Source organism: Emydura macquarii, unplaced genomic scaffold (genome assembly GCF_026122565.2).
Source record: "Emydura macquarii macquarii isolate MOO-44397 ecotype Brisbane River unplaced genomic scaffold, CSIRO-AGI_Emac_v2 contig_554, whole genome shotgun sequence".
NCBI classification, from domain to species: domain Eukaryota; kingdom Metazoa; phylum Chordata; order Testudines; family Chelidae; genus Emydura; species Emydura macquarii.
The window spans coordinates 11,155,584-11,180,954 of record NW_027130691.1 but is presented as its reverse complement, the minus strand read 5'-3'; the positions used below and the strand labels follow the sequence as shown (position 1 = coordinate 11,180,954).

At 51.2% G+C, this 25,371-nt stretch overlaps 1 protein-coding gene across 3 annotated transcripts in view; it reads right to left on the bottom strand.

Annotated features, from left to right (window-relative positions):
* The window catches only part of ADGRD1 (adhesion G protein-coupled receptor D1), a 248,188-nt gene that overhangs the window by 36,119 nt on the left and 186,698 nt on the right, over positions 1-25,371 (bottom strand). For 2 of the 3 annotated variants that reach the window (XM_067539758.1, XM_067539759.1), the window contains one exon: positions 24,910-25,001. In XM_067539758.1, the coding sequence (XP_067395859.1) occupies positions 24,910-25,001 (92 nt within the window). Of the gene's footprint in view, positions 1-12,489; positions 15,415-24,909; positions 25,002-25,371 lie in introns of those variants that run through there. The other variant, XM_067539760.1, reaches the window with a different exon arrangement.

Here is a 25,371-nt window from a genome sequence, read left to right as displayed (position 1 = left end):
AGTGCGAGGTCGAGGGTTAGGGCATGGGCGAGGTTGAGGGGAAGGTGTGGGCGAGGGCGAAGGTGTGGGCGAGTTCGAGGGCGAAGGTGAGGACGAGTGCTAGGTTTAGGGCGAGGGCTAAGGCTAGGGTAAGGGTGAGGGCTACGGTTAGGGCAAAGGCGAGCGTTAGGGCGAGAGTGAGGGTTAGGCTTAGGGGAAGTAGTAGGGTTAGGGTGAGGATTGGGTTTAGGGTCGGAGTCGGGGGTTAGGGGTTGGGGATAGAGTTAGGGGACGGGGTAAGGTTAGGATTATGGGAACGGGTAGGGTTAGGGTGAGGGTAAGGGTTGGGTTTAGGGTCGGGGTAGGGTTAGAGGGAGGGCTAAGGCGAGGGCGAGAGAGTTAGGGTTAGGGCGAGGGCTAGGGCTAGGGCAAGGGTTAGTGCGAGGTCGAGTGTTAGGGAGAGGTTGAGGACGAAGGTGTGGGCGAGGGAGAGGTTGAGGACGAAGGTGTGGGCGAAGGCGAGGGTTAGGGCGAGGTCGTGGTTGAGGGCAAAGGCGCGTGCGAGGGCTAAGGCTATGCTTAGAGTTTGGGTGAGGGCTATGGTTAGGGCGAAGGCGAGAGTTAGTGTGAGGTCGAGGTTTAGGGTTAGGGGAAGGGGTAGGCTTAGGGTGAGGTTTGGGTTTAGGGTCGGAGTCGGGGTTGGGAGTTGGGGTAGGTAAGGGTTGGGTTTAGGGTCAGGGTTAGGGTTTAGGGTTAGGGTTAGGGTTGGCGAGGGCCAGGGTTAGGGCAACATCAAGGGTTAGGGTGAGGGCGTGGTTGAGGGCGAAGGCAAGGGTGAGAGCGAAGGTGAGTGCGAGGGCTAAGGCTATGGTTAGGGTTAGGGTGAGGGCTATGGCTAGGGCAAAGGCGAGAGTTAGTGCGAGGTCGAGGGTTAGGGTTAGGATTTAGGGTCGGGGTTGGGGTGAGGGTGAGGGTTTAGGGTTAGAGTTGGCGAGGGCGAGGGTTAGGACGAGGAAGTGGTTGAGGGCGATGGTGTGGGCAAGGGCGATGGTGTGGGCAAGGGCGAGGGCGATGGTGTGGGCGAAGGTGAGGGCGAAGGTGAGGGCAAAAGTGTGGGCAAAAGTGTGGGCAAAAGTGTGGGCGAAGCCAAACCGAAGGTGTGGGCGAAGCCGAAGGTATGGGCGAAGGTGTGGGCGAAGGCTAGACTTAGTGGGAGGTCGAGGCTTAGGGTTTAGGGTTACGGCGAGAATTAGGGTTCGGGTGAGGGTTGGGTTTAAGGTCGGAGTTGGGGGTTAGGGGAAGGGTTAGGGTTACGGGAAGGGGTAGGGCTAGGCGAGGGCAAAGGCGAGCGCGCGGGTTAGTGTTACGGCGAGGGTTAGTGCGAGGTCGAGGGTTAGGGCATGGGCGAGGTTGAGGGGAAGGTGTGGGCGAGGGCGAAGGTGTGGGCGAGTTCGAGGGCGAAGGTGAGGACGAGTGCTAGGTTTAGGGCGAGGGCTAAGGCTAGGGTAAGGGTGAGGGCTACAGTTAGGGCAAAGGCGAGCGTTAGGGCGAGAGTGAGGGTTAGGCTTAGGGGAAGTAGTAGGGTTAGGGTGAGGATTGGGTTTAGGGTCGGAGTCGGGGGTAGGGGTTGGGGATAGAGTTAGGGGAAGGGGGAAGGTTAGGATTATGGGAACGGGTAGGGTTAGGGTGAGGGCAAGGGTTGGGTTTAGGGTCGGGGTAGGGTTAGGGCAAGGGTTAGTGCGAGGTCGAGTGTTAGGGCGAGGGAGAGGTTGAGGACGAAGGTGTGGGCGAGGGAGAGGTTGAGGACGAAGGTGTGGGCGAAGGCGAGGGTTAGGGTGAGGTCGTGGTTGAGGGCAAAGGCGAGTGCGAGGGCTAAGGCTATGCTTAGAGTTTGGGTGAGGGCTATGGTTAGGGCGAAGGCGAGAGTTAGTGTGAGGTCGAGGTTTAGGGTTAGGGGAAGGGGTAGGCTTAGGGTGAGGTTTGGGTTTAGGGTCGGGGTAGTGGTAGGGCGAGGGCAAGCGTGATGGTTAGGGTTAGGGTGAGGGTGAAGGTTACTGCGAGGTCGAGGTATAGAGCGAGGGAGAAGGAGTGGACGAGGTAGAGGGCGAAGGTGTGGGTGAGGGGTAGGGTTAGGGCGAGGGCGGGGGCTAAGGCTAGGGTGAGGGTTGGGTTTAGGTTCGGGGTTGGGGTGGGGTGAGGGCGAGGGTAAGGGTTAGGGTGAGGGCATGCTTGAGGGCGGTGGCAAAGGTGTGGGCGAGGGTGAGGGCGAGGGCGAGAGTTAGTGCGAGGTCGAGGGTTAGGGCGAGGGTTGGGTTTAGGGGTTGGGGTTAGGGTTAGGGTGAGGATTGGGTTTAGAGTCGGAGTTAGGGATAGGGGAAGGGGTAGGGTTAGGGGTAGCAGTAGGGAGAGGGCAAGGACGAGCACAAGCGTTAGGGCGAGGGCGTGATTGAGGGCGAAGGTGAGGGCGAGGACGAGAGTTAGTGCGAGGTCGAGGGTTAAGGTTTAGGGTGAGGGTTGGGTTTAGGGTTGGGGGTAAGGGTTAGGGTAAGGAGTAGGGCTAGGGTCAAGGGTAGGGTTAGGCGTAGGGCGAGCGCAAGGGCGAGGGCTAAGGGTAGGGCGAAGGTGAGAGTTTGTGTGAGGTCGAGGGTTGGCTTTAGGGTTAGGGTGAGGGTTAGCTTTAGGGTTGGGGTCGGGGTCAGAGGTTAGGGTAGGGTTAGGGTTAAGGGAAGGGGTAGAGGTAGGGTGAGGGAGAGGGGTAGGGCTACGGTTAGGGCGAAGGCAAGAGTTAGTGCGAGGTCGAGGGTGAGGGTTGGGTTTAGGGTCGGGGATAGGGATTGGGGTAGGGTTAGGTTTACGGGAAGGGTTAGCGTTAGGGCGACGGCGAGCGCGAAGACTAGGGTTAGGGTGAGGGCGAGCGCAAGCGCTAGGGTTAGGGAAAGGGCGAGGGCGAGGTCGAGGGTTAGGGCGAGGGAGAGGTTGAGGACGAAGGTGTGGGCGAGGTCGAGGGTTACGGCAAGGTCGAGGGTTAGGGCGAGGTCGTGGTTGAGGGCGAAGGCGAGTGAGAGGGCTAAGGCTATGCTTAGACTTAGGCTGAGGGCTATGGTTAGGGTGAGAGAGTGTGAGGTCGAGGTTTAGGGTTAGGGGAAGGGGTAGGGTGAGGTTTGGGTTTAGGGTCGGAGTCGGATTAGGTGTTGGGTTGGTAATGGTTGGGTTTAGGATCAGGGTTAGGGTTGGGGTTTAGGGTTAGGGTTGGCGAGGGCCAGGGTTAGGGTGAGGGCGTGGTTGAGGGCGAAGACGAGGGCGAGAGCGAAGGTGCGTGCGAGGGCTAAGGCTATGGTTAGGGTTAGGGTGAGGGCTATGGTTAGGGCGAAGGCAAGAGTTAGTGTGAGGTCGAGGTTTAGGGTTAGGGGAAGGGGGGGTAGGCTTAGGGTGAGGTTTGGGTTTAGGGTCGGGGTAGTGGTAGGGCGAGGGCGAGGGCAAGTGTGATGGTTAGGGTTGGGGTGAGGGTGAAGGTTACTGCGAGGTCGAGGTATAGAGCGAGGGAGAAGGAGTGGACGAGGTAGAGGGCGAAGGTGTGGGTGAGGGGTAGGGTTAGGGCGAGGGCGGGGGCTAAGGCTAGGGTGAGGGTTGGGTTTAGGTTCGGGGTTGGGGTGGGGTGAGGGCGAGGGTAAGGGTTAGGGTGAGGGCATGCTTGAGGGCGGAGGCGAAGGTGTGGGCGAGGGTGAGGGCGAGGGCGAGAGTTAGTGCGAGGTCGAGGGTTGGGTTTAGGGGTTGGGGTTAGGGTGAGGACTGGGTTTAGGGTCGGGGTTAGGGATAGGGGAAGAGGTAGGGTTAGGGGTAGCAGTAGGGAGAGGGCAAGGACGAGCACAAGCGTTAGGGCGAGGGCGTGATTGAGGGCGAAGGTGAGGGCGAGGACGAGAGTTAGTGCGAGGTCGAGGGTTAAGGTTTAGGGTGAGGGTTGGGTTTAGGGTTGGGGGTAAGGGTTAGGGTAAGGAGTAGGGCTAGGGTGAAGGGTAGGGTTAGGCGTAGGGGAGGCGCAAGGGCGAGGGCTAAGGGTAGGGCGAAGGTGAGAGTTTGTGTGAGGTCGAGGGTTGGCTTTAGGGTTAGGGTGAGGGTTAGCTTTAGGGTTGGGGTCGGGGTCAGAGGTTAGGGTAGGGTTAGGGTTAAGGGAAGGGGTAGAGGTAGGGTGAGGGAGAGGGGTAGGGCTACGGTTAGGGTGAAGGCGAGAGTTAGTGCGAGGTCGAGGGTGAGGGTTGGGTTTAGGGTCGGGGATAGGGATTGGGGTAGGGTTAGGTTTACGGGAAGGGTTAGCGTTAGGACGACGGCGAGCGCGAAGACTAGGGTTAGAGTGAGGGCGAGCGCAAGCGCTAGGGTTAGGGAAAGGGCGAGGGCGAGGGTTAGGGCGAGGGAGAGGTTGAGGACGAAGGTGTGGGCGAGGGCGAGGGTTACGGCAAGGTCGAGGGTTAGGGCGAGGTCGTGGTTGAGGGTGAAGGCGAGTGAGAGGGCTAAGGCTATGCTTAGAGTTAGGCTGAGGGCTATGGTTAGGGTGAGAGTTAGTGTGAGGTCGAGGGTTAGGGCATGGGCGAGGTTGAGGGGAAGGTGTGGGCGAGGGCGAAGGTGTGGGCGAGTTCGAGGGCGAAGGTGAGGACGAGTGCTAGGTTTAGGGCGAGGGCTAAGGCTAGGGTAAGGGTGAGGGCTACAGTTAGGGCAAAGGCGAGCGTTAGGGCGAGAGTGAGGGCTAGGCTTAGGGGAAGTAGTAGGGTTAGGGTGAGGATTGGGTTTAGGGTCGGAGTCGGGGGTTAGGGGTTGGGGATAGAGTTAGGGGAAGGGGGAAGGTTAGGATTATGGGAACGGGTAGGGTTAGGGTGAGGGTAAGGGTTGGGTTTAGGATCGGGGTAGGGTTAGGGCAAGGGTTAGTGCGAGGTCGAGTGTTAGGGCGAGGGAGAGGTTGAGGATGAAGGTGTGGGCGAGGGAGAGGTTGAGGACGAAGGTGTGGGCGAGGGAGAGGTTGAGGACGAGGTCGTGGTTGAGGGCAAAGGCGAGTGCGAGGGCTAAGGCTATGCTTAGAGTTTGGGTGAGGGCTATGGTTAGGGCGAAGGCGAGAGTTAGTGTGAGGTCGAGGTTTAGGGTTAGGGAAGGGGTAGGCTTAGGGTGAGGTTTGGGTTTAGGGTCGGGGTAGTGGTAGGGCGAGGGCGAGGGCAAGCGTGATGGTTAGGGTTAGGGTGAGGGTGAAGGTTACTGCGAGGTCGAGGTATAGAGCGAGGGAGAAGGAGTGGACGAGGTAGAGGGCGAAGGTGTGGGTGAGGGGTAGGGTTAGGGCGAGGGCGGGGGCTAAGGCTAGGGTGAGGGTTGGGTTTAGGTTCGGGGTTGGGGTGGGGTGAGGGCGAGGGTAAGGGTTAGGGTGAGGGCATGCTTGAGGGCGGAGGCGAAGTGTGGGCGAGGGTGAGGGCGAGGACGAGAGTTAGTGCGAGGTCGAGGGTTAGGGCGAGGGTTGGGTTTAGGGGTTGGGGTTAGGGTGAGGATTGGGTTTAGGGTCGGGGTTAGGGATAGGGGAAGGGGTAGGGTTAGGGGTAGCAGTAGGGAGAGGGCAAGGACGAGCACAAGCGTTAGGGCGAGGGCGTGATTGAGGGCGAAGGTGAGGGCGAGGACGAGAGTTAGTGCGAGGTCGAGGGTTAAGGTTTAGGGTGAGGGTTGGGTTTAGGGTTGGGGGTAAGGGTTAGGGTAAGGAGTAGGGCTAGGGTGAAGGGTAGGGTTAGGCGTAGGGCGAGCGCAAGGGCGAGGGCTAAGGGTAGGGCGAAGGTGAGAGTTTGTGTGAGGTCGAGGGTTGGCTTTAGGGTTAGGGTGAGGGTTAGCTTTAGGGTTGGGGTCGGGGTCAGAGGTTAGGGTAGGGTTAGGGTTAAGGGAAGGGGTAGAGGTAGGGTGAGGGAGAGGGGTAGGGCTACGGTTAGGGCGAAGGCGAGAGTTAGTGCGAGGTCGAGGGTGAGGGTTGAGTTTAGGGTCGGGGATAGGGATTGGGGTAGGGTTAGGTTTACGGGAAGGGTTAGCGTTAGGGCGACGGCGAGCGAGAAGACTAGGGTTAGGGTGAGGGCGAGCGCAAGCGCTAGGGTTAGGGAAAGGGCGAGGGCGAGGTCGAGGGTTAGGGCGAGGGAGAGGTTGAGGACGAAGGTGTGGGCGAGGGCGAGGGTTACGGCAAGGTCGAGGGTTAGGGCGAGGTCGTGGTTGAGGGCGAAGGCGAGTGAGAGGGCTAAGGCTATGCTTAGAGTTTGGGTGAGGGCTATGGTTAGGGCGAAGGCGAGAGTTAGTGTGAGGTCGAGGTTTAGGGTTAGGGGAAGGGGTAGGCTTAGGGTGAGGTTTGGGTTTAGGGTCGGAGTCGGGGTTGGGAGTTGGGGTAGGTAAGGGTTGGGTTTAGGGTCAGGGTTAGGGTTTAGGGTTAGGGTTGGCAAGGGCCAGGGTTAGGGCAACATCAAGGGTTAGGGTGAGGGCGTGGTTGAGGGCGAAGGCAAGGGTGAGAGCGAAGGTGAGTGCGAGGGCTAAGGCTATGGTTAGGGTTAGGGTGAGGGCTATGGCTAGGGCAAAGGCGAGAGTTAGTGCGAGGTCGAGGGTTAGGGTTAGGATTTAGGGTCGGGGTTGGGGTGAGGGTGAGGGTTTAGGGTTAGAGTTGGCGAGGGCGAGGGTTAGGACGAGGAAGTGGTTGAGGGCGATGGTGTGGGCAAGGGCGAGGGCGATGGTGTGGGCAAGGGCGAGGGCGATGGTGTGGGCTAAGGTGAGGGCGAAGGTGAGGGCAAAAGTGTGGGCAAAAGTGTGGGCAAAAGTGTGGGCGAAGCCAAACCGAAGGTGTGGGCGAAGCCGAAGGTATGGGCGAAGGTGTGGGCGAAGGCTAGACTTAGTGGGAGGTCGAGGCTTAGGGTTTAGGGTTACGGCGAGAATTAGGGTTCGGGTGAGGGTTGGGTTTAAGGCGGAGTTGGGGGTTAGGGGAAGGGTTAGGGTTAGGGTTACGGGAAGGGGTAGGGCTAGGGCGAAAAGGCGAGCGCGCGGGTCAGTGTTACGGCGAGGGTTAGTGCGAGGTCGAGGGTTAGGGCATGGGCGAGGTTGAGGGGAAGGTGTGGGCGAGGGCGAAGGTGTGGGCGAGTTCGAGGGCGAAGGTGAGGACGAGTGCTAGGTTTAGGGCGAGGGCTAAGGCTAGGGTAAGGGTGAGGGCTACAGTTAAGGCAAAGGCGAGCGTTAGGGCGAGAGTGAGGGCTAGGCTTAGGGGAAGTAGTAGGGTTAGGGTGAGGATTGGGTTTAGGGTCGGAGTCGGGGGTTAGGGTTGGGGATAGAGTTAGGGAAGGGGGAAGGTTAGGATTATGGGAACGGGTAGGGTTAGGGTGAGGGTAAGGGTTGGGTTTAGGATCGGGGTAGGGTTAGGGCAAGGGTTAGTGCGAGGTCGAGTGTTAGGGCGAGGGAGAGGTTGAGGATGAAGGTGTGGGCGAGGGAGAGGTTGAGGACGAAGGTGTGGGCGAGGGAGAGGTTGAGGACGAGGTCGTGGTTGAGGGCAAAGGCGAGTGCGAGGGCTAAGGCTATGCTTAGAGTTTGGGTGAGGGCTATGGTTAGGGCGAAGGCGAGAGTTAGTGTGAGGTCGAGGTTTAGGGTTAGGGGAAGGGGTAGGCTTAGGGTGAGGTTTGGGTTTAGGGTCGGGGTAGTGGTAGGGAGGGGGAGGGCAAGCGTGATGGTTAGGGTTTAGGGTCAGGGTTAGGGTTAGGGTGCGGGTCGGGTTGGCGAGGGGAGGAGTTACGAGGTAACATCAAGGTGTAGGGTGAGGGGTAGGGTTGGGGAGGGCGGAAGGCAAGGCTAGGGTGAGGGTTGGGTTTAGGTTCGGGGTTGGGGTGGGGTGAGGGCGAGGGTAAGGGTTAGGGTGAGGGCATGCTTGAGGGCGGAGGCGAAGTTAGTGGGCGAGGGTGAGGGCGAGGACGAGAGTTAGTGCGAGGTCGAGGGTTGGGGCGAGGGTTGGGTTTAGGGTTGGGGTTGGGGTGAGGATTGGGTTTAGGGGGGGTTAGGGATAGGGGTGGGGTAGGGTTAGGGGTAGCAGTAGGGAGAGGGCAAGGACGAGCACAAGCGTTAGGGCGAGGGCGTGATTGAGGGCGAAGGTGAGGGCGAGGACGAGAGTTAGTGCGAGGTCGAGGGTTAAGGTTTAGGGTGAGGGTTGGGTTTAGGGTTAAGTGTGGGCAAAAGTGTGGGCAAAAGTGTGGGCGAAGCCAAACCGAAGGTGTGGGCGAAGCCGAAGGTATGGGCGAAGGTGTGGGCGAAGGCTAGACTTAGTGGGAGGTCGAGGCTTAGGGTTTAGGGTTACGGCGAGAATTAGGGTTCGGGTGAGGGTTGGGTTTAAGGTCGGAGTTGGGGGTTAGGGGAAGGGTTAGGGTTACGGGAAGGGGTAGGGCTAGGGCGAGGGCAAAGGCGAGCGCGCGGGTTAGTGTTACGGCGAGGGTTAGTGCGAGGTCGAGGGTTAGGGCATGGGCGAGGTTGAGGGGAAGGTGTGGGCGAGGGCGAAGGTGTGGGCGAGTTCGAGGGCGAAGGTGAGGACGAGTGCTAGGTTTAGGGCGAGGGCTAAGGCTAGGGTAAGGGTGAGGGCTACAGTTAGGGCAAAGGCGAGCGTTAGGGCGAGAGTGAGGGTTAGGCTTAGGGGAAGTAGTAGGGTTAGGGTGAGGATTGGGTTTAGGGTCGGAGTCGGGGGTAGGGGTTGGGGATAGAGTTAGGGGAAGGGGGAAGGTTAGGATTATGGGAACGGGTAGGGTTAGGGTGAGGGTAAGGGTTGGGTTTAGGATCGGGGTAGGGTTAGGGCAAGGGTTAGTGCGAGGTCGAGTGTTAGGGCGAGGGAGAGGTTGAGGACGAAGGTGTGGGCGAGGGAGAGGTTGAGGACGAAGGTGTGGGCGAAGGAGAGGTTGAGGACGAAGGTGTGGGCGAAGACGAGGTCGTGAGTTGAGGGCAAAGGCGAGTGCGAGGGCTAAGGCTATGCTTAGAGTTTGGGTGAGGGCTATGGTTAGGGCGAAGGCGAGAGTTAGTGTGAGGTCGAGGTTTAGGGTTAGGGGAAGGGGTAGGCTTAGGGTGAGGTTTGGGTTTAGGGTCGGGGTAGTGGTAGGGCGAGGGCGAGGGCAAGCGTGATGGTTAGGGTTAGGGTGAGGGTGAAGGTTACTGCGAGGTCGAGGTATAGAGCGAGGGAGAAGGAGTGGACGAGGCAGAGGGCGAAGGTGTGGGTGAGGGGTAGGGTTAGGGCGAGGGCGGGGGCTAAGGCTAGGGTGAGGGTTGGGTTTAGGTTCGGGGTTGGGGTGGGGTGAGGGCATGCTTGAGGGCGGAGGCGAAGGTGTGGGCGAGGGTGTGGTCGAGGGCGAGAGTTAGTGCGAGGTCGAGGGTTAGGGCGAGGGTTGGGTTTAGGGGTTGGGGTTAGGGTTAGGGTGAGGATTGGGTTTAGGGTCGGGGTTAGGGATAGGGGAAGGGGTAGGGTTAGGGGTAGCAGTAGGGAGAGGGCAAGGACGAGCACAAGCGTTAGGGCGAGGGCGTGATTGAGGGCGAAGGTGAGGGCGAGGACGAGAGTTAGTGCGAGGTCGAGGGTTAAGGTTTAGGGTGAGGGTTGGGTTTAGGGTTGGGGGTAAGGGTTAGGGTAAGGAGTAGGGCTAGGGTGAAGGGTAGGGTTAGGCGTAGGGCGAGCGCAAGGGCGAGGGCTAAGGGTAGGGCGAAGGTGAGAGTTTGTGTGAGGTCGAGGGTTGGCTTTAGGGTTAGGGTGAGGGTTAGCTTTAGGGTTGGGGTCGGGGTCGGAGGTTAGGGTAGGGTTAGGGTTAAGGGAAGGGGTAGAGGTAGGGTGAGGGAGAGGGGGAGGGCTACGGTTAGGGCGAAGGCGAGAGTTAGTGCGAGGTCGAGGGTGAGGGTTGGGTTTAGGGTCGGGGATAGGGATTGGGGTAGGGTTAGGTTTACGGGAAGGGTTAGCGTTAGGGTGAAGGCGAGCGCGAAGACTAGGGTTAGGGTGAGGGCGAGGGCGAGGTCGAGGGTTAGGGCGAGGGAGAGGTTGAGGACGAAGGTGTGGGCGAGGGCGAGGATTACAGCAAGGTCGAGGGTTAGGGCGAGGTCGTGGTTGAGGGCGAAGGCGAGTGAGAGGGCTAAGGCTATGCTTAGAGTTAGGCTGAGGGCTATGGTTAGGGTGAGAGTTAGTGTGAGGTCGAGGTTTAGGGTTAGGGGAAGGGGTAGAGTTAGGGTGAGGTTTGGGTTTAGGGTCGGAGTCGGGTTAGGAGTTGGGGTAGGTAATGGTTGGGTTTAGGATCAGGGTTAGGGTTGGGGTTTAGGGTTAGGGTTGGCGAGGGCCAGGGTTAGGGTGAGGGCGTGGTTGAGGGCGAAGGCGAGGGCGAGAGCGAAGGTGCGTGCGAGGGCTAAGGCTATGGTTAGGGTTAGGGTGAGGGCTATGGTTAGGGCGAAGGCAAGAGTTAGTGCGAGGTCAAGGGTTAGGGTTAAGGTGAAGGTTGGGTTTAAGGTCGGAGTTGGGGGTTAGGGGAAGGGGTAGGGTTAGGGTTACGGGAAGGGGTAGGGCTAGGCGAGGGCAAGGGCGAGCGCGCAGGTTAGTGTTAGGGCGAGGGTTAGTGCGAGGTCGAGGGTTAGGGCGTGGGCGAGGTTGAGGGGAAGGTGTGGGCGAGGGCGAAGGTGTGGGCGAGTTCGAGGGCGAAGGTGAGGACGAGTGCTAGGTTTAGGGCGAGGGCTAAGGCTAGGGTAAGGGTGAGGGCTACGGTTAGGGCAAAGGCGAGCGTTAGGGCGAGAGTGAGGGTTAGGCTTAGGGAAGTAGTAGGGTTAGGGTGAGGATTGGGTTTAGGGTCGGAGTCGGGGGTTAGGGGTTGGGGATAGAGTTAGGGGACGGGGTAAGGTTAGGATTATGGGAACGGGTAGGGTTAGGGTGAGGGTAAGGGTTGGGTTTAGGGTCGGGGTAGGGTTAGAGGGAGGGCTAAGGCGAGCGCGAGAGTTAGGGTTAGGGCGAGGGCTAGGGCTAGGGCAAGGGTTAGTGCGAGGTCGAGTGTTAGGGAGAGGTTGAGGACGAAGGTGTGGGCGAGGGAGAGGTTGAGGACGAAGGTGTGGGCGAAGGCGAGGGTTAGGGCGAGGTCGTGGTTGAGGGCAAAGGCGCGTGCGAGGGCTAAGGCTATGCTTAGAGTTTGGGTGAGGGCTATGGTTAGGGCGAAGGCGAGAGTTAGTGTGAGGTCGAGGTTTAGGGTTAGGGGAAGGGGTAGGCTTAGGGTGAGGTTTGGGTTTAGGGTCGGAGTCGGGGTTGGGAGTTGGGGTAGGTAAGGGTTGGGTTTAGGGTCAGGGTTAGGGTTTAGGGTTAGGGTTAGGGCAACATCAAGGGTTAGGGTGAGGGCGTGGTTGAGGGCGAAGGCAAGGGTGAGAGCGAAGGTGAGTGCGAGGGCTAAGGCTATGGTTAGGGTTAGGGTGAGGGCTATGGCTAGGGCAAAGGCGAGAGTTAGTGCGAGGTCGAGGGTTAGGGTTAGGATTTAGGGTCGGGGTTGGGGTGAGGGTGAAGGTTTAGGTTTAGAGTTGGCGAGGGCGAGGGTTAGGACGAGGAAGTGGTTGAGGTCGAAGGTGTGGGCAAGGGCGAGGGCGAAGGTGAGGGCGAAGGTGAGGGCGAAGGCTAGACTTAGTGGGAGGTCGAGGCTTAGGGTTTAGGGTTACGGCGAGGATTAGGGTTAGGGTGAGGGTTGGGTTTAAGGTCGGCGTTGGGGGTTAGAGGAAGAGGTAGGGTTAGGGTTACGGGAAGGGGTAGTGCGAGGGCAAAGGAGAGCGCGCGGGTTAGTGTTAGTGCGAGGGGTAGGTTTAGGTTTAGGAGAAGGGCGAGGGTTAGTGCGAGGGCTAAGGCTAAGGCTAGGGTGAGGGTGAGGGTTAGTGTGAGGGCTACGGTTAGGGTGAGGGCGAGAGTGAGGGCGAGGTCGAGGATTAGGGCCAGGGCGAGGTTGAGGGCAAGGGCGAAGGTGTGGGCGAGGGTGAAGGTGTGGGCAAGGTCAAGGGTTGGGGTTTAGGGTTAGGGGAAGGGGGTAGGAGTTGGGGTAGGCTGAGGGTTGGGTTTAGGGTTAGGGTTGGCGATGGCCAGGGTTAGGGTGAGGGCGTGGTTGAGGGCGAAGGCGCGGTCGAGAGCGAAGGTGCGTGCGAGGGCTAAGGCTATGGTTAGGGTGAGGGCTATGGTTAGGGCGAAGGCGAGAGTTAGTGCGAGGTCGAGGGTTAGGGTTAAGGTGAGGGTTGGGTTTAAGGTCGGAGTTGGGGGGTTAGGGGAAGGGTTAGGGTTACGGGGAGGGCTAGGGCGAGGGCAAGGGCGAGCGCGCGGGTTAGTGTTAGGGCGAGGGTTAGTGCGAGGTCGAGGGTTAGGGCGTGGGCGAGGTTGAGGGGAAGGTGTGGGCGAGTTCGAGGGCGAAGGTGAGGACGAGCGCTAGGTTTAGGGTGAGGGCTAAGGCTAGGGTTAGGGTAAGGGTGAGGGCTACGGTTAGGACAAAGGCGAGCGTTAGGGTGAGAGTGAGGGTTAGGCTTAGGGGAAGTAGTAGGGTTAGGGTGAGGATTGGGTTTAGAGTCGGAATCGGGGGTTAGGGGTTGGGGATCGAGTTAGGGGACGGGGTAAGGTTAGGGTTATGGGAACGGGTAGGGTTAGGGTGACGGTAAGGGTTGAGTTTAGGGTCGAGGTAGGGCGAGGGAGAGCGCGAGAGTTAGGGTTAGGGCGAGGGCTAGGGTTAGGGCAAGGGTTAGTGCAAGGTCGAGTGTTAGGGCGAGGGAGAGGTTGAGGACGAAGGTGTGGGCGAGGGCGAGGGTTACGGCAAGGTCGAGGGTTAGGGCGAGGTCGTGGTTGAGGGCGAAGGCGAGTGCGAGGGCTAAGGCTATGCTTAGAGTTTGGGTGAGGGCTATGGTTAGGGCGAAGGCGAGAGTTAGTGTGAGGTCGAGGTTTAGGGTTAGGGGAAGGGGTAGGGTTAGGGTGAGGTTTGGGTTTAGGGTCGGAGTCGGGGTTAGGAGTTGGGGTAGGCTGAGGGTTGGGTTTAGTGTCGGGGTTAGGGTTAGGGTTGGGGTTTAGGGTTAGGATTGGCGTGGGCCAGGGTTAGGGAGAGGTCAAGGGTTAGGGGGTGTTGAGGGCGAAGGTATGGGCGAGTGCGAGAGCGAGGGCTAAGGCTATGGTTAGGGTTAAGGTGAGGGCTATGGTTAGGGCAAAGGCGAGAGTTAATGTGAGGTCGAGGGTTAGGGTTAGGGGAAGGGGTAGGGTTAGGGTGAGGGAGAGGTCTACGGTTAGGACAAAGGGGAGAGTTAGTACGAGGGTGCGGGTTAGGCTGAGGGGAAGGAGTAGGGTTGGGGTGAATGTTGGTTTTAGGGTCAGGGTTTAGGTGTTGGGGATAGAGTTAGGGGAAGGGGTAGGGCTAGATTTATGGTTACGGGAAGGGGTAGGGTAAGGGTAAGGGTTGGGTTTAGGTTTGGTTTTAGGGTTAGGGGTAGGGCAAGGGTGAAGGTGTCGGCAAGGGCGAGGGTTAGGGTTTAGGGTTGGGGAAGGGGCAGGGTTTAGGGTCGGGGTTGCGGTTAGGAGTTCGGGCAGGCTGAGTGTTGGGTTTAGGGTCGGGGTTAGGGGGAGGGTTGGGGTTGGGATGAGGGTTTAGGGTTAGGGCGAGGGTTAGGGCTAGGGCGAGGGTGAATGTGTGTGCAAGGGCCAGATCGAAGGTGAGTGCGAGGGCTAAGACTATGGTTAGGGCTAGGGATAGGGCGAGGGTGAAGGTGTGGGCAAGGGCGAGGTCAAAGGTGCGGGTGAGGGCGAGAGTTAGTGCAAGGTTGAAGGTTAGCGTGTAGGGTTGGGGAAGGGTTAGGGTGAGGTTTGGGTTTAGGGTCGGGGGTTAGGGGAAGGCATAGGGTTATGGGAAGGGGTAGGGTGAGGGTTGGGTTTAGTGTTAGGGGTAGGGGTAGGTCGAAGGTTAGGGCAAGGGCGAGCGCTAGGGCGATGGTTAGTGCGAGGTTGAGGGCAAAGGTGTGGGCGAGGGCAAGGTTGAAGGTGTGGCAAGGGCAAGGGCGAAGGCGAGAGTTAGTGCGAGGTCGAGGGTTAGGGTTTAAGGTTAGGGGAAGGGGTAGGGTTAGGGTTGGGTTTAGAGTTAGGGTCAGGGCGAGGGCGAAGGTGTGGGCGAGGGCTAAGGTGTGGGCGAGGGCGAGGGCTAAGGCTAGGGTGCGGATGAGGGTTGGGTTTAGGGTCGGGGTCGGAGGTTAGGGTTAGGAGAAGGGGTATGGTGAGGGTTGGGTTTAGGGTCGGGGTTAGCGGTAGGGCAAGGGTTAGGTAAGGGCAAGGGGGAGGGCGTGGGCGAAGGCTAGGGTGAGGACGAGGGAGAGGGCTAGGGTGAGGGCGAGGGCTAGTGCGAGGTCGAAGGTTAGGGCGAGAGTTTAGGTTTAGGGTGAGGGTTGAGTTTAGGGTCGGGGTTTTGGGTTGGGGTTAGGGCGAGGGCTAGGGTTAGGGCAAGGGTTAGGGCGAGGTTGAGGGCCAAGGTGTGGGCGAGGTCTAGGGCGAAGGCGAGGGTTAGGGTGAGGTCGAGGGCTACCGTTAGTGCGAAGGCGAGAGTTAGTGTGAGGTCAAGGGTTAGGGTTTTGGTTTGGGGAAGGGGTAGGGTTAGGGTGAGGGTTGGGTTTAGGTTCGGGGGTTAGGGGTTGGGTTTAGGGTTGGTTTTATGGTCGGGGTTAGGCTTAGGGGGTGGGTTGGGTTTAAGGTGGGGGTTAGGCTTAGGGTGTGGGTTGGGGTCGGGGTTAGGCTTAGGGGAAGGGTGAGGGTTGGGTTTATGGTCGGTGTAGGAGTGGGTTAGGGGTAGCGGTAGGGCAAGGGTTAGGGCGAGGGCAAGGGTGAGGGCGAGGGCAAGGGTGAGGGCGAGGGTGTGGTTGAGGGCGAAGGCATGGGCGACCTCGAGGGTGAAGGAATGGGCGAGGACGAAGGTGAAGGCGAGAGCTAGGGTTAGGGCGAGGGCAAGAGCGAGGGCTAGGGTTAGGGAAAAGGTGAGAGTGAGAGCTAGGGTTAGGGAGAGGGCAAAGGTGAGGGTGAGAGCTAGGGTTAGGGCGAGGGCGAGGGCTAAGGCTAGGGTTAGGGTGAGGCTGAGGGCAAGAGCGAGGGCTAGGGTTAGGGCGAAGGCGAGTGTTAGTGCGAGGTCGAGGGTTAGAGTTAGGTATAGGGGAAAGGGTAGAGGTAGGGTTAGGGTGAGGGTTGGGTTTAGGGTCGGGGTTCGGGTTTGGGGGTACGGTTAGGGTTAGGGCAAGGGCAAGTAGCTCCAAGCTATGACCATACAGGATGTGGATAGCTGCTATGTGGGACGCGGGCAGCTGGAGCCCGGCTTCTGGCTCCAAGCTGGGACCAGGGAGAAGAGAAGTCCCTGCACGGCTGTCCTGGCTCCCAACTGAGACTGGGGAGGAGAGGAGTCCATGCATGTCTGCCCCCGGCTGGCACAGCTGTTTAATTAAACGTTTAATTAAATCATTAAACAGTAAGACTGCTGCTTACCCTTTAAACTTTTAGCCGCTTGTGTCCCTAGTTCCCACTTCAATTTTTTCTAATAAATTGGGCCCTTGTACCGGGTGGAATAAAGAGCAAGCTACAGTTTCCAGGTCTTGTGCAGCTCTTTGAATGTGTGTTTGCAGCTTGTCTGAACAGTTTTTGCAGCAAATGCTAGGTGCACTGTTTCTAATGCCTGCTGGTTTCTCTAGCTTCTCAGAGTTTTTTGCACCTTTCTATAGCATTGCTTACCAGATGCCTGGTCTACCTCCCACTTGACTCAAAGGAAACTCTCCTACCACCTTCCATGGGCCCTGGGTTTGCTTATTCTTTCAAACAACCACCAAGTAAGTTAAATTACATTGAAAAGTACGTAAATGAATGTTTTTCCTCTGATTCCCATTCATAGTCATGTGAGTCTTCGATAGCCTAGGTGTGAAAATGGGATCTCAATGAGTTAGTGAAAGCTGTGCCGGAAGTCTCAGTAGTGACACCAAATCAGCCTGAGGAATATGACAGCTGTGGTATCTGATTCAGGAAGTTTAGTCAGATAACAATATGGCACCTTCTACCAGCACTACATTTAGAGCAGGGGAGAGGTCGATAGGATGTGTTCCCACTCCAGCAAAGGGGTTATATTAACTGGTCCCAGTGGCACCGCATCCCACCAGGAACTCCAGCCTCAATCCGAAACACAACCATAAGGCTTGAATGAACTGAGGGGATAAATTTCTTGTTTTTCCTTTAAGGTAAATGTGTCTGACATGGATTGTGTTGTGTATAAGAATGTGCAAATAATTTAGCAAATTGTTAATGGCAGAATCTGCTTGCCTCCCTTTGTACCATGCAAACCACTAAAAGACACCCTTATCCACTGCAAACAGACAAACAAAAACTCCCTAACAAACATTTCAGAGGCATTTGAACAGGAGCAACTCAGCACACAAAACCCTGGTAAATAGCCATGCTGCCATTGAGGGTATTTGTGTACATGTGTATGTGTATTATACCCTATCATAAAATAAGAATACATGACTCAAGGAAATGAAAAGAACGTGAATGATTTAGCTGTAAATCTTTAGTTAATGTAAATAGATAATGGAGCAGTTATTCTAAATTAGGAAATGTAAGCCTTCCCTTTTATATTGTTTAGGTAAGTAGGGGAAAAAAGCACTTCTTCAATTAAGCTAGTGACCTCTTTGAATCTGCAGGATTTAACAACATCAGATAACTTGGCATGTGTTTGCTGTGACTTTATGCCTGTTTAGATTTTTAGAATTGAGTAAGTGTCTCTTCATGAGAAAACAAACATTCCTGCATGGTTGCTAATGCTACGTAGCCTAATTTTGGAGTTGGAGATTCCTTCAAAGATTTAGATCAAGGTCACGTGAATCCCAACACAACAGGAAATACATAACTCCTGTGTCCATTTGGACATGTTTGATGCATGTATGCTAAATCCATAGTTTTTTCTGGTACAGGGAACAGAGGGATTGATCTCACTGACATTGATGGCAAAATTTGCATTTGCTTCTATGAGAATGCAACTGGGTCTATGCTGCAAGCCATCATGGGAAAAAATATTTTTTCATGTATTCCCGATTTCAATCATTAATTTAACAAAAGGGGAGGGGGAAGTTATTCCAGCAGTACAGAGCTCAGGGACTGTTTCATCTTTTTATTGAGTGAATATTGAGTCTCGCAGGACAAAGAGAATGCGTAAAGGGAAACAAAGAATAGAGTAAAACACTAAAGAAATATTTCTAATTATGTTGTAATTGCTTTCTCCCTGGCTGATTGTGATAGCTATCATTTCTGGTTCACTAGCTTATGAAGTCTACATTTTATATAAATGATACTGATATTTCTAACCCAGTGGACCATTTCCAAGAAGACAATGGGGAAGCATTCAGTAAGAGTTTGATTTGGCAGTTTGTTTGAGAGCAAGTTAATGAAACTCTTATCGGTGGGACAAATGGGCTGCAGAACTGAGCAGGCTGGAAAGCACAATGATATAGCTAAGCCCACTAGCTTTGTTTCAAGCCTAAAATCACTTTTGTAGAAACAGAGGTGGGGAGAGGAATTTTGCATTTTGTATGTACATTAATGTACACTATGCCTTCTGAAAGTGTTGTAATTAAGTCTTTGAAAAACTGCATATTCATTTAACCCAGATATATTCAGGAGCCACCCAGCTTATGTGATCAAAATGATTGCATGTGATAAACTCTGTCAGAGAAAAGCCTCCTGGGTTTTTGACAATAGAGTCAAGCTGAACATCTTTCCTCTCCCTAGCATATGAAGGCAACTCTTCAGCACCTAATTGATGGGTATTGGGTGAGGAAGAGTGGATCCAAAGCCCACTGATGTCAGTAAGAATTTTTCCATTGATCATGATGGGCTTCAGAAAAGATTCAAGGTGCTTATAGGATGCTCGGTTAAGCACGTGGAATCTTAACTGAAGTATATCCACTCCACTAAGGTCCCAATTCAGCAGAACACTTAAGCATGTGCTTATATGCTTTATACAATCATGTCTTATGGCCAGCAGGCTATGGGAACATTGGAGTAAATCTATACAGTAAACTGAAGTTTTCATTAGGTGAAATCTTTCTTTCTATATCCAATCTTTCACTCAAAGGTACCCTCAGCTGAGACCTTGAACCCTTAAATTTGCATCCAAGACCAGCTACTCCATGTCGGTCTGATCAAAATTCTGTATTTTCATCCCCTGAGAAATTTGGTTTTGTCCTGAATTGGGCCAAAAATTCTAAATCTCTGCATTTTCTGCAAAAGGAAATGTCAAAAATATTTCATTTTTGACCTTTCAATGAGGACAAAATGCTTTGTTTTGACAATAATTCCAGCTAGAGCAGAATATAAAAATAAGTGATTAAAGTTGAAATTAAATGTCTCAGCCTCTTTAAAATTAAACGTTTTGATAATTTCCCACCAAAATTCAGACAATACTCATAATTTCCATTAAATGTTTTGATTTTATAAAAATCAGCATTTTCTAGAAGAAATCTATTGTCTAAAAATTTTCAGTCATCTCTAACACCAAGAAAAAGTGAATACACATCAAACAAAAAGGCAATAATACTCAGTGTCTCTAACTGTGTAAACCCTGCATTTAAGAAGTTGCATACTTCATGAACAAGTAAAGACAAGACTTTCACTTTCATTGTTCCTGTGCCCTGATGGCACATGAGTAATCCCACTGAACTCATCTATTTCAGTGAACTCAGTAAGTTCATGCGCTTAATAGTAGGCACATGCTTAAGTACTTTCCTGAAACTCACCCTACTCGAGGTAGGTGGATAATACAAAAAAATATTCAGTCAGTACTCCTTTAAATTTTTTAATGCATTCCCTTCAATCAGGCCCATTTTGTGTTTGCAGATCATGAACTGATTCAAGCGATTAAGTTTTAGGGGCAAAAATGCTCACACGGAGCAAATCACAAAGGCATACGCAACAGTATTCATGGAAACCAACATCTGAATTTGTACACAAAATTATTTCTGCTGGAAGTGCTCCTGTGCTCATCCAATCAAGGAAGCGAGGGTGACTTGTTTGATCAATCGCAACTAAGCAATAGAGCTCATATTTTGAATTGTTGTAAACCAACCAAACGTAAGTAAACAGTTCAAGACACGAATACATTCAGATAATAAACAATTCTGAGAAATTCTTCATTCAGCCCTAATTACTAGAGTGTAATTACTGTGCTACAACTAAGGCACCCATTAGATGTTCATAAAAGTGACCAGTTCTGAGCATTTTCACATGCAGGAATAGAAGATTTGATACAAACCCAAACTGTGACCAAAAAAAAGAATCTTGCTACTGCACATTTTAATATCTAGATAGTTATTGGAATCTGTTAGGCATTAATGAACTATTCAGACTAACAGAAATTTTTAATTTAACCCCCTTTTGCCTCAAACATGACAAATATTGGACCTTCAAATGGATAATTTTGCCATGATTCCTGCACTCTTGCATCCCACAGCCACATGAGGTTTTTCTCTTTGATGTTTCTTCTTGAACTGTGGAGATTTTTTTATTTAGTTCATAGTGGCTGGTTTATGGTGCACTTGGCTTATGTCTTTGAAACTGGGGTAAACTGATTAGCTAAGAATATGTCTGCTCCCTTCATTGTGACATGCAACAACTGTAATTGAGAAGGTCATTTAGCCCATAATACACCATGCTGCAAGGGGAATTTAAATATTGTACAAGACATGGATCCTATTCACTTTACAACTGGACTCTGAATGTTACAGACAGCAACTTCCTTCTCCTTTCTTGTACTACTGTTTTGTTTTTAAAATATGAAAAATTCAGGACTTTATCTAATAAAGTTGACTTTTTGTGCAAATTCAATTTGCCAAAAGCAATTTCCAGATTTCCAAACAAGAATTATACTAGGAATTTCATAGGCAGGAGGAGCCCAAGTAGCATATGGCTTCAATGGATGTTGCACTTACAGCAAAGAGCTGCAATATGCTGTTCTGTAGTATTAATCCAATCAGCATACTGACTCAAATCACTGCTGTATGGAAAATCATAATCAATTACTGTAAGAACAACCATACTGGGTCAAACCAATGGTCCATCTAGCCCAGTAGCCTGTCTTCTGACAGTGGCCAGTGCCAGGTGCTTCAGAGGGAATGAACAGAACAGGTAATCATCAAGTGATCCATCCCGTCGGCCCTTCCCAGCCTCTGGCAAACATCAATCCCAGCCTATCCGTGCTAATAGCCATCGATGGACCTACCCTCCATGAACTTATCTAGTTCTTTTTTGAACCCCGTTATAGTTTTGGCCTTCACGACATCTTCTGGCAAGGAATTTCACAGGTTGACTGTGCATTGTGTGAAGAAATACTTCCTTTTGTTCATTTTAAACCTGCTGCCTATTAATTTCATTTGGTGACCTAGTTTTTCTGTTATGAGAAGGAGTAAATAACACTTCCTTATTTACTTCTCCACACCAATCATGATTTTATAGACTGTTATCATCTCTTAGTCATCTCTTCTCCAAGCTGAAAAGTCCCAGTCTTATTAATCTCTCTCATATGGAAGCTTTTCCATACCCCTAATCATTTTAGTTGCCCTTTTATGTTCCTTTTCCAATTCCAATATATCTTTTTTAGAGAGGGAGACCAGATCTGCATGCAGTATTCAAGACATGGGCCTACCATAGATTTATAGAGGCAGTATGATATTTTCTGTCTTATTATCTATCCCTTTTCTAATGATTCCCCACATTCTGTAAATAATTACGTCAGCTGCCAAGAGAAAAAAAGTTTCTCTTGGTAATATCCACTTGCATTGTCAAGTAACATCATCTTTAGAGAACCTAAATACACTGTAAGCAAACCAGCACATCTCTACCAATGTATTATCCTTTCTGACTAGTATCATGATCATGACTGCATTCTTGTTTTATCAAGTACTTCAGATAATCTCTATCCTGATATTTCAAGGCACCAAGTGCCTTCAAGTCCTAATGCACTCCATGGAAGTGGAAGGCACTCAGGACCTTGTAAGCAGTGTGTTTGATACCCTGGAACATTGGGTCCTGTCTTAGTTAGAAATCTCTCTTCTTTTATTTTATGTTCCATGTACCACCTAAAATGTGCTTCTAGTGCAGTTACTCTCTCAGATAACTTTTACATTTTGTCATGAGGGTCTATCACTTGGTGTTTTTTCTTTGGACAACAATAGAGTATCGTTTTAGTTGGCTGTCTTTTCAGACAGCACATCAGCTCCCTTCAATCTGGTTAAAGTTTTCCTCTGGTAGCAAAACCTGGAAGAAGGTGGGCTTGATGAGCCCTTGCCATAAGAATTGCAGGCTAGAAATTTTAGACTTGGATGTCCAAATTTAAGGATCTACCTTCATATTTGATGTATGGGAGTTGCAGATGCTGAGAACTTCTGCAAATCAGGCCACTTATTTAGATGCCTATATACAGATTGTATACATCCCGCTGGCAAATGTTGGCCCTATCTTCTTACCAAGGAAAAGCGAGCAAGCATTTGGTAGACCTGCTATATTTCTTCTGACACCTCTTAGTCATTTTTCATTCATTGTCCAGTGTCTTCCAGTTCATTATCACCTGCCAACTTAGAAATCTCTCTCTTTAAATACCATCATCCAGATTCTTTCAGACAACAATTCAGCATTCATCCTTGGGCTTCCCTGTCTTTATTTTCTTCCCATCTTGAAAAGACAAGTTCAATCCCTCCCTCTTTTCCTGCCCCTTAGCAAGAACAATTCTCTGCACTGGGCAGACCTTCACTGTACCACAATTCCCCCTGTGCTGTAGTCCTTGTCTTCTGGTTTCTGATTCCCTGAGAACTTTATGTACCCACAAAATCCCCTTCTCCCCCTAGGCAACTGCAGGAAAAATTGCAACTTGTTTTCAAAGTGTTTCCTTGCCTTACAAAAACCATGTTGTGCCATAATCAAGATGCATTTTCTAAAAAATACACCTGAAGAATTCCTTCTAACATCATACACTTTCCACCACAGCTAATGTCAAATGAAGTGTACTATCCAGATGGATGCCTGACAGGCGCTTTATTTAAGGATGCTATTACATGAAGCATTTTGCAGCCTTCAGTGATTTCTCCCACACTGATTGAACTTGTCGACTCAAAAACTATCTTGTAGTCCTTGGTGACAGTAACTTGACGGAAACTACAGAGCCTATTGCCTTATTTTGATTTCCCTTTGCTCTGTGTCACTGTCTCAGCTTGCCATGCTCATTCACTCCGACATGCTCACGTAATAAATCAGCTAATCAACATTCAGTATTTTCTGGTATTTGGTTCTTATTTTATACTGAAAAAAAGTCTCCCTTACAGCTGTCAGTACACTAGAGAATCCTGTTCAGTTTGGTGGGATTAGTTATCCTCTGATTGGAAAAACTGCAGTATGAAAGGGGTTGTCTTTCCTTCAACACAAAATGTATAAACTCCCCTAATCATGCAAGGAACACTAACTGCAAATGAAAGAAACTGGATTCTGCTCATAGCTATAGGTTCAATGTCTCATTTCTCCAACAATCCCATCAGTGCCATTTTCCATGACACCTTCTAAGCATGGAAGCCCTGATTCAGCAAAGCAATAACGCACATTTGTGTGTGTTAACTGAAAGTTAAGCACATGATTAAGTGCTTTGCTGAATTAGGGTCCTGAAAGCCACTTATCCTCTCCTCATTCAGGAAATGAGCCAACGATATATCTATTTTACATTATTGTCTGCAATACGGTTGTAGCTGTGTCGGTCCCAACTTGTCTCTCTCACCAAGAGAAGTTGGACCAATAAAAGATATTACCTCACCCACTTTCTCTCTCTCAAATCTATTTTACAAATATTTTAACTGAATAGTTGTGCTACCATGATGTGCCCAGACCTTAACTGAATACATTCATGATCCTATTGCTGTCCATTCTCCTGTCACACCTCCCTATTGTTCTCTTTTAATCCTCCTCATTATATCAAGTCTGAAATTAGATTGTAAGATCTCTGAAGGCTTTTTTGTTATAGTGCCTAGCACAATGGGGTCCTGGTCTATGACTGGGATTTCTAGATGCTACTGCAACACAAATTACTAGAGAAGTTTGGAAGCTGCTCTGAGAAAGGACCGTGCCTTTGTCTGTGCTGCCAGGTGCCTAGCACACTTTGGGACACTGGAAAATTAATAAGAAATAATTATCTGTGCCATGACCATACTAATAACGGTAAGGATTATTTCAGAGGCAGACTTAGGTTGGAATTGGATCATAGATTCGTGAATATCCAAACCCCAAAACACCCTAGAACAGGACAAAAAAAAAATCACATTTTCAATCTGGATGTCAGACATTCTAATTCTGTCCCTAGTATTATTTAAACTAAGACCCTCATTTGCACTTCACTGTACTCCCACCTGCGTCAAAAGATACCTACAATATGTATTGATTTATACATCTTTCTATGGTATGAATTGATTTGTAATTTCTCTCTCTCTCTCTGTATATTTACCAGTCACCATAATATCTATATATTTACTGTATATACTATTTACTATATACATTTACCAGTCACCATAATATCTAGGTACTCAATGGTATCTATATAGCTTGTATTAATTAATGGAGACTGTTCCTTTATTTTCATAGCTCTAGCAGAAAATACAAATTGTCATTAATATTCATGGTACTGTAATTCCTTCATGTTTCTGAAGGTCACAGGGACTCAGCCAGGCTAGAATCACTAGTCATTTTAATTCCCAGTGTTTTGAATTCATTACAGAATAATTATCTTATAGATTTTTGTGCGGACATATTTACTGTTTTCCCTTTCACTCTGGAAAAGATATACAATAACTAAACTAACTTTAATTAGGTCAGTGCCACCAATATTGTAAAGTTGCTGCGTTTTAAGAAATAGGTGAGTAATTTAATCAGAAAATGACTCCTCTTGTCACAATTTCAGGACAGCCGCACCAAATCCTAAGTGTATTGTGCATCATGGCTCAGAAACATAAAAAGCAAATTGTCAACACATTTTTAGAGTGACTCAGTAATAGATGCATTAAATCTTTCAGTCGGCCCTTTTTATATATGGAGGAAAGCATGTTTAGGAGATACAAGAACGTCTCAATGAACTGTACAGTGGGCTAAATTCTGCCGTTAGTTGCATTTGTGCAACCCCATGGGCTTTAGGTTGGGCTGAAGTTAGAGTTTGGCCCCATCTGTTCAGGTATCAGAGACACACCTAATTTAAAGCGTCATTTCCAAACTTATGTAGATGGGACAGTACTTCAATATAATACATGGTCAAGACAGTATTTTGGCTAGGCCATCAAAAAAGCCACTACCGTAGTGTGCAAACTGCTTTGATATATAAGAGCAATAGGACTTAATCACAAGCTTAGAGTTAAGTATGGACCTAAGTTCTTTTCTGTATAGGGATGGACTCAGAGGGAAACACATACTTAAATATTTTGCTGTGTCAGACTCAAAATCAAGGATTACCTCTGAAAGCCTAGGGCTATTGAGATAGTCTACTGTAAAAAATTAAATGATCATCATATTCTGTGTGATGTGCTTTTGAATGTAGTTATTCTTTAAAGGGAAAGAAATTGAAGTGTTAATAAAAGGCAAAATCAGAGTCAGAAGGTGAAGGGGATTGTGATGGGATGGTTGGGGAATTACCTAGTTTCTGATGAACAAGGATTAACTCTCACTCAGCTTTCCCCTTCCACAGCATAGTTGCTCAGTGGCTACATTAAAGATGATGGGTATAATTTGCTGACTGTGATTGTGTTTGGGTTTTATTTTCTACTAAGGCATCCCAACAGTATACATAGATGAGCACATGATATATCCATCTATGGCCTAGTTCTAGGTGATTATCTTATTGCAAAGTAATGTGAATGAGAGAGACTTACTTTAACGCATTTGCATCTCCGTGCACCTTATAGTTGTCTGCGCTGATTCTCGAGATGACTCTGGTGACTGCAATGAGAATGCCAATATTGACCTAAATGAGAAAAAAACAGGATTCAGTCAGGGAAATGAGTATGGAATATGTCAGAGATGCAAAGTGTGCTGAGGTTGTATTCTACAAATACAGCAGAAAATAGTAACTTTGCCTATTATATTAATTTACCAACCACAGGGCTCTAATTTTGGTTTGTTCTAACTTAGACCTGGCTGCCCATAGTCCCACAGGTAGTTCTGATAGCCATACTCTTTTCTCCTTGTGTTGTGGGCTGGGCAGCATAGGTGCCACTATAGCTGCTCTGTGCCATGCACAAATTCCCCTATGCAGGGGACCTAAATCCACTGCTTCTCTGGCTGTTTTACACAAAGCAGTGGAAGTGGGAGTCAAGATCTGGACCACTTTTTAA